At 41.8% G+C, this 12,545-nt stretch overlaps 3 protein-coding genes across 3 annotated transcripts; 1 reads left to right on the plus strand and 2 right to left on the minus strand.

Annotated features, from left to right (window-relative positions):
- Window positions 1-1,592: 1,592 nt before the first annotated feature.
- Window positions 1,593-2,683, plus strand: LOC311031124 (uncharacterized protein). Its single transcript, XM_084037241.1, has 3 exons — window positions 1,593-1,718; window positions 1,985-2,098; window positions 2,317-2,683. The coding sequence occupies exons 1-3, from the start codon at window positions 1,658-1,660 to the stop codon at window positions 2,574-2,576; spliced, it is 435 nt and encodes a 144-aa protein (XP_083893367.1). The 5' UTR covers window positions 1,593-1,657; the 3' UTR covers window positions 2,577-2,683.
- Window positions 2,684-4,419: 1,736 nt separating this feature from the next.
- On the minus strand, window positions 4,420-8,563 carry arl5c (ADP-ribosylation factor-like 5C). Its single transcript, XM_084036254.1, has 6 exons — window positions 8,402-8,563; window positions 7,719-7,779; window positions 7,475-7,622; window positions 6,877-6,960; window positions 5,995-6,146; window positions 4,420-5,860 (listed from the first exon to the last, which is right to left on the minus strand). The coding sequence occupies exons 1-6, from the start codon at window positions 8,445-8,447 to the stop codon at window positions 5,812-5,814; spliced, it is 540 nt and encodes a 179-aa protein (XP_083892380.1). The 5' UTR covers window positions 8,448-8,563; the 3' UTR covers window positions 4,420-5,811.
- A 1,640-nt stretch (window positions 8,564-10,203) lies between these two features.
- Window positions 10,204-12,531, minus strand: LOC311031691 (voltage-dependent L-type calcium channel subunit beta-1-like). The gene has a single exon (XM_084038110.1). The coding sequence runs from the start codon at window positions 12,379-12,381 to the stop codon at window positions 11,803-11,805; it is 579 nt and encodes a 192-aa protein (XP_083894236.1). The 5' UTR covers window positions 12,382-12,531; the 3' UTR covers window positions 10,204-11,802.
- Between the last annotated feature and the right edge of the window lie 14 nt (window positions 12,532-12,545).

Here is a 12,545-nt window from a genome sequence, read left to right on the forward strand (position 1 = left end):
TCCATGTCAAGTCTGTTTATGACTCCATAAAACATCATGTCGCAACTCTAACAACAACGTCCTTATGTGGCCCACATAAGCAGTTATGTAAAAGCCTTGTTTTGTTTTTTTTAATGACGCGCAAAACTGAGAGCAAACAGAGAATCTTTGGCAAAGAGAATGGCAGCTGAGCATTTTCCTGGATTCACAGCTGGAAAGGCAATAAGTACCCCATCCCCATAATGCAGAACATAAACACAACGTTAAGCGTGCACAAGCAGCAGGTGTGGATTTTTTTGAGAGGTCATGCTGACTTTAAACAAACATAAATACACAGAGGTCTGTGAAAATTAAGACGCTGTATTAAAATGAGCAGGATGCTAGAACCACTTGCTCTTTCATGAAGTGCAATGATAGGTGAATCCAGTTAAAAGCCAATATTTGAAAAAAGAGAAGTTGATTAGTTAGGAAATAATTTGAACACTATGAGATGTGAATTGTATGCGAAAATGGACTGCAGTTTCATATGGAGAGGGTGTGTGAAACCACCAGTGTATGTTTATTTGATAAAGTTAATTCAATTTACTGGATGAATGACAGCACTAATAGAGGATCACATCCTTTCAAGTATATCTTGAAACAATACTTACATCCACACAAAGGAATCGTAGCAGAGTTACGATTACTTCACACACTCTTCCATTTCTGTTGATAAAGATATAAATCGACAATGTTTTAGATAATATTTTTGTTCTCCTATTACTTTAAATAACTTTAAACGTCTCTTGGGGCTTAGATCTGAGAATAAGCCTAAGTGTTTTTGACAGGACTTAATCAGACATGTTTGTGCATACTAAGCAAAAAAAAACTATTAAGAAATAACTTTCTGAGTACTTCATTTTAATTTCTTGGAAAGGTAAGTTTGTTATGAATGACCAAAAAGCAAGAAAAGGCCAAAGCACTAATGTAAACATCCAGAAGGTACACCTCCTCAGCTGGAACAGGTTAACTCGATTAACCTGTGTGGGAGCAGCAGGCAGCATGCTTCACTATCTCACTCTCAAACCTCATGTTTTCACATGTAAACTGTATTCACAGTATAACACAGCAGTGTGTAACTTGTACGAAGAGGAAATTGGCATTTAAGAAACATATTACTACGCTTTGGTTACAATTGTCAGCTTGATTATTGTTTAGCTGTATGAATGTATTTGTACCATCCTTGTTATGTGTCAACACACTTGGCCAACAATGGCAGTGAAAGGAGACACATTTGGATCCAGAGCAATTAGGTAGACTGAAAATGGGAAAAGCAAACAAAGCAGGCCTCATGCAGTTACAGTAAATATCAACAAAGACACAATGCTAACAGGGCTTTTCCATAGTCACGGCACGGCACGGCACTACATGGCACGGCGCGTTTTTTTTGCATTTCCACTAGGGTTGGGCTTAGGGTTAGGCTACTTTTTTTGTAACGCCTCGGCCGTGGTTCCAACCGGGCCGAAGCTCCACTAAAACGTGACGTCAGCCGACTGCCTTACACGGATTGGCTAAACGAGTGTCGTCACTGGAAGCGTCATAAGTGCGACGTCCGACCAGACCGTAAACACAACTCAACCCCGGCATTTTTAAAATCGGCTGTTCTGCGACAACACGTAACCCGTCATACTCGAGAAAAATGGAATGGAATGGTGGTCTGGACTCGGCCGCGTCGTTGTTACAGACAATGATCGAGGATGGTAAGTGTTTTGTGACTTTTGTCTGTAGTAATCGTGAAAATAACTGGTTACGTAACCCGTTGGTGCACAGCTCACTGAAATGTATTTACTCGTGTAAAAAGTTGTTGTTGTCTGTTGTACACAGTGTGCTAGCTACTTTTAGCTATCGATAGCAAGCTAAGCTAACACTTCCGTCCTGTGCTAGTGTGCTGTATATCGCTCTTTCACGTGTTGCCATTCTGTTTTGTGCTTGTATTTAAGTCGTCGTGTGTATATTTTTGTTTTAGAATCCCTTCCCACAAGTGAGGAGATTTCCGACGACCCCCCACGTTCCCCTTCCCCTACCCCAGCACCAGCAGCAGCAGCTTCGACGTCGAGCAACACACAGCGTGTGGTCACAGGTAAGAGACAGGGCAGACATAATACATAATATACGCTGGTCTGAAATGTAATAATACACTCTTACGAGACCGTTTGGTTTCATTTGTACAACCGACAGTGTCTTTTGATGTCTACATCATGTGCCTCTTTAGCCCTAAATGTATGTCCCCAGAAATATTTTTACAAGCCTGCTTTGGTTAATTACCCACTATTAATACTTTTCTTTATTGTTGTACAGGGAAGAGAAAAAGGGGCCTCTCCCAGCAGGATCAGGTAGCTGTGCTGAGGGAGATGCTGGCTGAGGATGTATCGCAGCAGGAGCAGAACCGGGCTCAGCGAGATACCCACATTCAGTTGCTCCTTGCTGACGCCCGAGACGCCAGACAGTTGGAAGCCACAATGAGGAGGGAGGAGAGTGCACAGACGGCTGCATTCAACCAGGCAGTCCTTGGTCTCCTGGGCCAGCTCGTCCAAGCAATGAGTGACCGGCGTACATAAAACATTCCCCTCACCTGGACCTGGTCTCAAGAAACATACGTACTTTGGACTTTTGTAAATAGTTGGTTTTGCACTTTACTTTTGTTTTTAATAAATGTGTGATTGTATCAAGACTTTGTTTCATTCATTTGTCTGTACACGTGCAGAAAAGGGGTTAAAAAGCAAAAGTTAAGATTTCCTACCATATACTTTTACTTCTATTTACATTACATACATTATATTTGTCAGTAAATCCTTATAACCGTGGTAAATTTATGAACAAAAGTGGAGACATATTTGCAAAATACAAAAAGGTTTTATTTTTGGTCAAAACACACTATTAAATACTTGCTGTTCGTCTGTCAGTCGCCCGGTGTCCTGAAAAGGTTTTAGGAGCCAGTTCTGCAGGGGGTAAGCGGAGTCCCCTAGGAGGTAATAGCCAGCAGTCACCCCACCAATGTTTCTTGTGTGAGCTGGGAAGTGGTTTCCCCGGCTGGCTAACTCCCACAGTGTAGAGAGTCTCAGGACCCTGGCATCATTTAGGCTCCCTGGCAATCCAGCAAACACGTTCCAGAACAGAGTACTTCAATAAAATGTTAGTTTAATTTAGAGATTAATGATGAACACACCACACTTGTTTCAGTTGCAAATATGTTGAATATTTAGTTTGACTTAGTTAGACTGAATCAGTTGTGGAAGGAGTACTCAGATCTTTTACTTTAAACACCTCATTGTAGAAATGCTCCGTTACAAGTGCTACTCCTACTATCTAACTAAAAGTACAAAAGTACTTGCATCAAAATATACTTAAAGTACCCAAAGTTAAAGTATGACTAATGTAAATGTAAATTAGTTGATTTAATATTTGTATTCATAATTTAAAATCTGCAAAGGATCTACTAACTAATTCTGGCATGTGTAACGTGTGTAACGTGGAATGAAAGAAAATGTAAATTTACCTGGGAGATGTAGTCGTTTAACGTGGAAGTGTCTAAGTATATAGAGTATCAATTAACCTTAAGCACAGATAAGAATACGTCGACCAAAGGGCTGCTGGCTACAGTAAGCTAACGTAGGCTAACGTTACTTAAAATTGCTGTCAACTGCCCATTACGTCATCCACAAGGGCACCAGATCGTGTTTGTTTCGCGTGTTAGAAACGGTTTAATTTGGAGAACTTTCATTATTTTTTAAATACGTTGACTGTAGGTCAACAGCTCAGTACGTGTAGCGACAACTGAAGGCTAATATTTCCCCCCAACCGATCAACCAGCGTCGTGCTTTCGTAAATACAAGTAGATTCAGCGACTAAATCAAATCTTAATAGGCGAAAGTGAAATCAAAAGTCTATGCCCGATACAATGCGAAAGTCCCATCACGCGTGTCCTCATGGACAAATAGCGAACACACTACTCTGTGCGGGCAGGTGGGGGTATAGCTCAGTGGTAGAGCATTTGACTGCAGATCAAGAGGTCTCCGGTTCAAATCCGGATGCCCCCTGTTTTTTCCGTTTCACTTTTTTTTTAAACCTACCATTGAAAGTACGCGATTCCTACTGTATGGTTTTTCTCCCCTTCACCAAGCATGTGACAAACGGGCAGAGAAATGAATATACTAAGCATATGTAGTATCCAGCTAAGCATACTCTCACTAGAGTGACTAACACTAGAGTCTCGTGTTCAATCTACGTAGTTACTCCTTTGTTGCTGGCAAAACCAGTTGGTGTGAATACGAGTGTTGGCACAATACCCAGGTATTTTTGTCATGACTGTCACTGTGTACTGTCACTGTATGTACCGCCTTCTGTAGTACACTGTGTATCACTTGTTGAAACAAAGCTGCATGATAGATAACACACCCAATGCATATTTGTAATAATAATATTTATTCACACAAATTGCACAATACAATATATATTTTTTCAAATATAACTCCTTAGCAGCTAGCTCTTCTTCCTATTCAGGAAATTACTGTATTATACGGTAACTAGTTCAAGAGCTTTGTTTTCTAAAAATAAATTACTAAATATGTTTAGGTCGTAAAAAAAAAAAAAAAAAAAAAAAGAACTGGACCTGTTGTTCAGTGGCATACAATATAATTGCATCAGGTGCTCAGGACTTGTATCCAAACACTGCACAATTTATGAGGCCACAGGTGGTACAGCATTTGCTTTACAGTTTCTTTGCAGTTATTGTGTCAAAGTCTTCCACGATAGAGGCTTAAAGCTTCATGTAGGCAGTTACTCAACTCAGTTTGTCACTGTTTCGTAACTACTGAGGTATTAAAGTTGGTTGCATCAGAAGTAGTACAGGTAAAAGTAAGAAAGAAAGTCATCGGTGTCAAGAATCACCAATCAAAAGGTCAAACTAAGATCATGATTGTCACTCTCAAAACAGAATGTGTAGGCACAGGAGGAATGAAAGAGCACCAGATTTACCTAAAACAATTGAGATATGAGGGAAAACAACACTTTACCTGGAAACGTATGCTTTAGTGTGATCAGCAGGATCTGTTCACAGTGGCTATTTTGACATAAAGGGTAAACACAGGTGTAATGACCCCATTCTATTTAGTGGGTCATTCCAGTGAGCCAACATTCACAATAGCAGGGCCCTGACCCACCTAAATGAAACAGTGTTATAATTAAATATTATTAATTACACCTGTGTTTATGACAATGTCAAAATGGCTTCGGTGACAATCTGTGATGTCTCTGCCTAAAATCTAGGTCATAATACCGTTGGGACAACTTGTTCGGTGCTAGTAATTAATGAATGAATGATACTGTAGTCACTACTTTCAATAAAGTAAGACGTCCTGTCATTAACCCCAGTTACAGGACAGAATTCCATTGAGCCCAGAGTGGAATGTGATATTACTGGTCTGGTAGGATGCCTAACAAACAAGGTACATGTGTTACTGAAGGACTAACGGTGTGCGTCTTCATAACCGCAACTGAGAAGAAAAATCACATTAAAAAAATATAATCGAGCGGTTCTTGAATATTGCAAAAGTACGAATTTACGAATATTTTGTGTAGCCCAAGTACACCCAGGTTTCTCTGTTGCCCATCCGGCCCTGAGGCCTCACACAGCTGGGTAAGTCAGCCTGTAGGTGCGGCTAGGCAGGCTCTATCAGACGCCTTGTCCACAGGACTTTGCCCCTAAACACTGTTAATAATCCTGGCGCGTGGCCTCTGCAGTGCCTTTTCGAGGTTTAGCTTGGTTCGAGGACGATTGATCCACAGCAGCGTGTTCTAGTTTGGCACAACCCGCGACTTCATCCAGTCCAGACTGGCAGGTAGACTGGGAGAGGGAAGGGGAAAAAAGAAGCATTTTTGAGTAACAAGAAGTGGTTATTACAGCAGGTAAAGGTATTTTCAGTCGACTCGTACACAATGATGATGGCAGACAAGGAGACAGAGCGTGTCAAGACTCACCCCTCTCCCGTCAGGGCACAGCAGGCTTGAACATGCCAGGAGTGTGATGAGATGGAGTCGAGTGTGAGGCACTGGGAGATCTCTGCCGCCGTCATCGAGCCCTTTACATCCTGCTTGTTGGCCAAAATGAGAACGGCCGCGTCCTGTAGATCCTAAAAGACGGGAAGACGGGTTACCAATGTTGCTTCCTGTATTGATATATATTTATAGGGTAGAAACGTTTCTATTGGAAAACCCAAAAATGTCCCCGCGTGAATTTTTGGGAACAGAGAACAACAAGCTCAGCGGAATATTCAGGCACGTCAAGACGCTGACTCAAGCGGTCTGAGTGAAACTTCCTCATTGTGATGCGTCACGGGTTTGTAACCTGTGGTGCAATTAGTCACTCTGAAAGCAGGAGTGTTCCTCAGACATCACACGAATAGTTAACATGGGCAGTTTCACTTAATAACAATAGTGTTTGACGTCGATTCGTGAAAACCAATTAGGCTGGAAGTACAATTTCTCAACAGTACTTTAATCTTGAGGTGCTTGTGCTTAACTCAAGTATTTTAACTTACTTTATACTTCTTCTTTACACTTCTACACGTTTTTACCCCACTGCGTTTCTTTGTGGATTGATATTTATCAGACAAAATTGAATCAACCAATGAATTAAATGTATTATTAAAGGTTAAGATAGGATTAGAAAGCATCAATAATTATAATCTAGTATATTCTGAAATGGACCATTCTGCATGATCAGTCATTTTACTTGGGGTACGTATATTTTGATGCTAACACTTTAGTTTTTTGTATTATTTACATTTTTGGAAATGTCCCCTTTGTGGGACTAACAAAGGATCTTGAATTAACACATCTGTCAAAGCAGCTGGATTGTACCTCATGTGCGAGCATTCGATGCAGTTCTTCTTTGGTGACAGTGAGGCGTTCACGGTCGGTGCTGTCCACAACCAGAATGACAATCTGAGAGAACCACAACACATCACTAAATCAGTTTTTTAGCAACAAAATCAACGGTTATCTCATATTTCAGAGTTTGTGTTATCAGTTGTATTTATAGCAGGGGGCACAAGATGTCTGCCACAGACACACACACACACACACACATATATATATATATATACATCTCAAATGATTATGTAACGCTAACAGTGATAAGTAACTTATCAATAGAGGGAGCATGGTTTGATAGCAAAAAGCCAGAATGGATTAGTTAGCACAAACCTATGAAAGCTTTCTGTTTCTGACTTTATTCTTGAATATCTAATTCCACAACTCCCAATATCAACCTGCTAGGAGTTGTTTGGGGAACAAAGGACCAAGAAATATCAGCTAAATAAAAACTTTAGATAAACGTATCAGCAAAATCTCATGTTTCTGACTTCATTGATTTATTTTTAACCTATGAAATAAGTTTCAGCGTCCTTTGTTTTGTGCTGCATGTGTAGTTGTACTGAAGATAGAAAGTGATCCGTACCTCTGTGTTGCCGTAGTACGAGTACCAGCTGGCTCGAAGGCTCTCCTGTCCTCCGATGTCCCAAACCAAGAAGTGCGTTTTACGCACGGTGATCTCCTCAACGTTGCTGCCGATGGTTGGTGATGTGTGCACAGCTTCCTTTGTCAGACTGTTTGTGGGGGGAACAGACATTTTAAATCCAGATCTTCCAGACTTTATAGTTATTTTACACAATTTTGCCTCAGAAAGCAGCCGAGTCACTTACAATTGATAGAGGATGGTTGTCTTTCCAGCATTGTCCAAACCCACAATGATGACTTTGTGCTCTGAAGAAAAAAAACAACCACACACACACACTCCAATGTTGAGTTGCATAATTTGTTTCAGTGCTTCATTAGACAAATGAACACACAGATAAGATAAAGGACCAGGCAGGACTGTAGAGTAACATTTGTTATCCAAACTGAAGTTATTACATCACTGCATAGCAATAATACCAGGTCTCATGTACCGCTCATCAACCATCAGCAATGTTAGTTTCACTGTTAGTTTTACTGTAAATAAGTCAGAATAGAATAAAAGCATATTTGTGTAGAGATGGATAAAGAAATACAAGGGAGTGTATTGGAGTAAATAAAGTAAAAAAGTAAATATACAAATGTATTTGCATTATTAACATGTAGCACACAGTGACATTAAGCCTTTGCATTAAACCCATCCTAGTTTTAGGACAACACATAGCCCGGGGAGCAGTTTGGGAGTCAGGTGCCTTGCTCAAGGGCCACGGGGGGTGAAGTGGCAACTCTACAGCTACAAGTCAAAACTTCATGCACGGTCCAAGCGGGGACTTGACCCGACAACCTTCCGATACTGGCTCAACGTGACTGAATGACATCTACAACCCTCATGAATAATGAAAGGTACACCAGTGTGAGAGATGAAGTTTACCTCTGTCACCGAACACCGCCATCATCTTCGTCAGAACAAACCCCATGTCCAACAGGTGTGTTAGTGGTCAGAGACGACTTCAGCAACAGCAAAACTCCAATAAACGCTCCCGGTGGAGACAAACTTCAGTATCTGACAACCGTTGGTGCCGACTGACGGACAAAGCAGCATTCCTTCATCTGATATCGCTTTCTACTTCATGGCGTCAGTGGGCGGCGCTTCTGGCGAGTTGTTCCAGTGACAGTAATGGTGCGTTCACGTGCGTTGGGGAATGCCTGAACGCACAGGAGGGACCCTTCAGAATAGGTAAACACGGCAAGTTACACCTACTGTAGCTAAAGCCACACAGTGCTGAAATACCTTATACAGTCAAGAAAGTGATGATTTAAACTAAAGGTACCACAGTTTTGCGACTTATATATAACTTGATATTTATCACATCATATATCCAAATGAGAAATGCATCCCAGAGTCAATGTCAATTATTTATAGCAGTGATGCATAATGGTTTTCTACATAGACCCCCTTAGCTCATAAACATGGAATTAAAATGTCGATTTTTAATTTAAAATGATATATTAAAATATATCTAAACAAACTATCAAACAAACAGTCAGTATAAACAAATTGTCTAAAAGTAGAGGTGCAACATAGAAACAAATTTGGCCTACAAGCACCTCAAAAAATAATTTCTGCCAACATTAAAAGTCCAGCTGCCACCTGTTTATTCTATTATTAGCTTATCTATTAGGTCCATGTACCCAGTTTCAAAGACAAATCCAAATTTTACGTTAGTCCGCGCAGATCAGAAGTCAGTATTAATCCAGGAGCACTTAAAGGCAACATACAACGAGCGTTCCCTCCGTCAAACCGACGACCGTCATGTCCTGTCCATGTATGGAAAGGACGCTTCCTTCCCCTCTCTGTATCAAAGGGGATTTCTAATGAAGCAGCAGAAAGCAAAACTGGGTATGAAAAGGAATCCCCTGGCATTTCCAACGGGTATTATTTTTACTTTTGGTTCCTTTCCCAGACTCACAGTGAAATCATTGTTTTCTTCTTCTTTATTTTTTGTGTGTGGAATATGTCCGATTCTACTGGAGGTTTTGCTGTTCTGTTTTCACCCTGTAATACACACAATTAACTTGTGTGGACGCATGGACATATGAGTGAATGTGAGATGTATTTGTTTCAGTATATGTATATTTTATATTTTTCAAGATTTGTTTATGGACTAAAATTCCCAACATAACATCAGCTGATTTAAATGCTTCCTCCACTAAACTGTTGCATCTTATCTGGTTTATTATCACAGTTAAATAACTCTGAAGCACAGGTCACGTTTAGGTTCCGGATAGAAACCATGATGACCAAGTTTCTAAAGACGAGACATAAAAACCACATCCTGGATACAGCTGCACTTGAACATCAGTGTTTTTGTTTCCATGACCTTAAGACTCAGCAGCTGTGAACAAATGTGCTGCAATTAGAGAGGAGTGTTTAGGAGTTAATCGTTCCTGTGAACACGCAGATAAGGAAACAAGTCCTAGAACATTTTCTTTTTCTGTGTCAAGCTCTGTTGACGTGTTCTACAGGCAGGGTGGCATATTATGTTACAGCATGTGATCATCCTTTGAGGTAAAACTGAAATAATGATGATCTCAAGAAGGAAAAAAAGCTTATACAATGTATGAAATGGGTTCCCCTGTATTCACATCTCTTTGCAATGAGAGACATAAAAAGGGAACTTTCTTTGACATCTGTCTTCACAACTCACCATATAAATGAGTGACACATCGTCATTTCTGATTAAATTTTTAATTAAAATACGAATTTATCCACAGATTAAAAATGAAAGGCAGAAAAAGCAAAATGTAGCTACAATCAGGCACCAATGATACATTTTAACAATTGCGATAACGCAACAATAACATTATTTACTGATCATTATTTAATATTTATTTATTCAACTGAAGACGGGCGGGCCAAAGCAGCCCACCAAAGACATTCATGGATCTCCATTATAGATAACTGAGAAAAGACCAAAGATGATCCTATCCCCCTCACCCCCACCCCACTTGATACTCCTCTCACAAGAACTGAATTTAAATAAAAATAAAAATTGCAAATGTTCACAGGAAAAAAAAAAGAAAAAAAGAAAGAACACTAATTAAATCAGAAATCAAGTGTAAGAATAGAGTGGCATTTAATATCAGACAAGCTAGTTGTTTGGGTGGAAGTGATTAACCGCACACACAAGTACTTTTTATATAACCATTAGCCCTGAAAAAACAGACAACGAAGCTGGTGCAAAGAAAAGCGTCATGAGAGACGTGCTGGAGCGACGGCACGGGCTACAGTGCAGGGAAGCCACCAGACACAAAGAGACACAGATATGGTATGAAAACGAGTGTAACAAGAGTTAAGACATCCCACCGTGGCAGTGGTGGACATGGCTTGGCGAGACATTCCGGCACTTGTGATTGGAGTTTTTTCTTGAAATAGGGGTGTTTTTTTTTTCAGGTGCGAGTGACTAAGGCAGGACACTTCATTCACACAACTACAACTGCAGTGCTTCTTTGAAAATCTCCACCATGTTAGAAAAAAACAGAGAACAAATGATAACCGCGGGCACCCTCAGCACCCACAAGGAAGAGGAAAAACAGGGAAGGAAAACCGGGAGGACTGGGTCAGAAGTGTACGGTCGGGTACAGTGGCTGAACCAGGTCAGGGAAGAAGTTAACGTCTTTGGAGTGGTCTCTTTGTTGTTATCAAGCTGACACACGAGTGTAGCAACATAGATACATTGTTGTGTGAAAATATGGCAACTTCTCCACCAGCTTTATTTTTTTTTTTAAGGTCTGGGTGATAAGAATGTGGAGGTGAGAGACTCATCATTTCTGGATCTCACGATGGGAGAAATCCACAAGCACTGAGTGAGATTAAGGTAACGAGAAACCCTGACACTGTACATGGGGATGGTGACATTAGACCCTGTTTAAGACTGCAGAGGACAGACAGGACATACTACAGCTCTACCAGCCTTCACAGTCTACAACCGAAGGAGAGATTGAGGCATACAGATCACAATCAGAGATTCACAATCGTAACAATAACTGTCCTCGTGCTGTCAGTATAGAAATCCATGATATTCATGCAGTATTAACAAAATAAACAAAAAACAGACCAATATTATTCTTCTAAACATAAATAAATTGAATTGCAAGTAGTTGACGAGAATGGCATCTGGCAGTTGATGTTTTTCTTTACATTGTACTGGGATGTAAACAGATTAATTTGTTAGCCTGACAGGCATGGACACAAACCCATACTTCAGTTCCTTCTGAACCCAAAACCTGAACTCCCTCCCCCCACCCCCCCTCCCTAATCTCTCTGCGTGTTCAGCGGATGTAGACATCCCTTCCCCAGTCGTCCTGGTTCTTGTTGCGGCTCATGTTGGCCCCAGTGTCCACAGGGTCCTGGCAGTAGCGCTCCCTCAGCTTGGCACGTCCATGCGGCTGCGTCTGGCTCGGCATTGGAGGGTGGTTCAGGTTTTCCTGGTCCGGCTCGGCCCCTTCGTCTTCCCAGGACGCCTGTCTGCCGTGATGCTGTGCCAGGTGGAGGCGGCTGCCCCCACCCCCTCGGTAGGGATCGGGCTCTTCGTAGGGGTCAGTCTCAATGTCCATGCAGGAGTCGCCGGCCTCGGTGTAGGCAGAATCACGGCTGCCCTGGGTCTCCGAATCGAAGGTGTCTTGCCGTGACAGCCCCCGGCCGCTCCCTCCCCGTAGCTGGCCACGAGAGGAGTGCAGGTACGCCTGCTGCTGCTGCTGTTGCTGCTGAGGTTTTCCTCCCATGTCGGTCTGATAGTCATGCAGGGTGCCGCTCCCACCGCACTCTGACAGAGGCCCGTCTCGCTTCTGCTCGCCGTGCACCAGGTACGGCCCCTGCAGCCAGCCACAGCCATGCCACACAGCAACCATGCAGAGACACAAACAGCAGAGCAAAACCAAACTGTCAGCAGTTAGTCAGCAGGGTTAGAGGCAGGGCAACACACACACACACACACACGCACGCACCCACGCACACACACACACACACACACACACACACACACACACACACACACACACACACACACACACAC

Source organism: Eutrigla gurnardus, assembly GCF_963514095.1.
Source record: "Eutrigla gurnardus genome assembly, chromosome: 20".
Taxonomy (NCBI): Eukaryota; Metazoa; Chordata; class Actinopteri; order Perciformes; family Triglidae; genus Eutrigla; species Eutrigla gurnardus.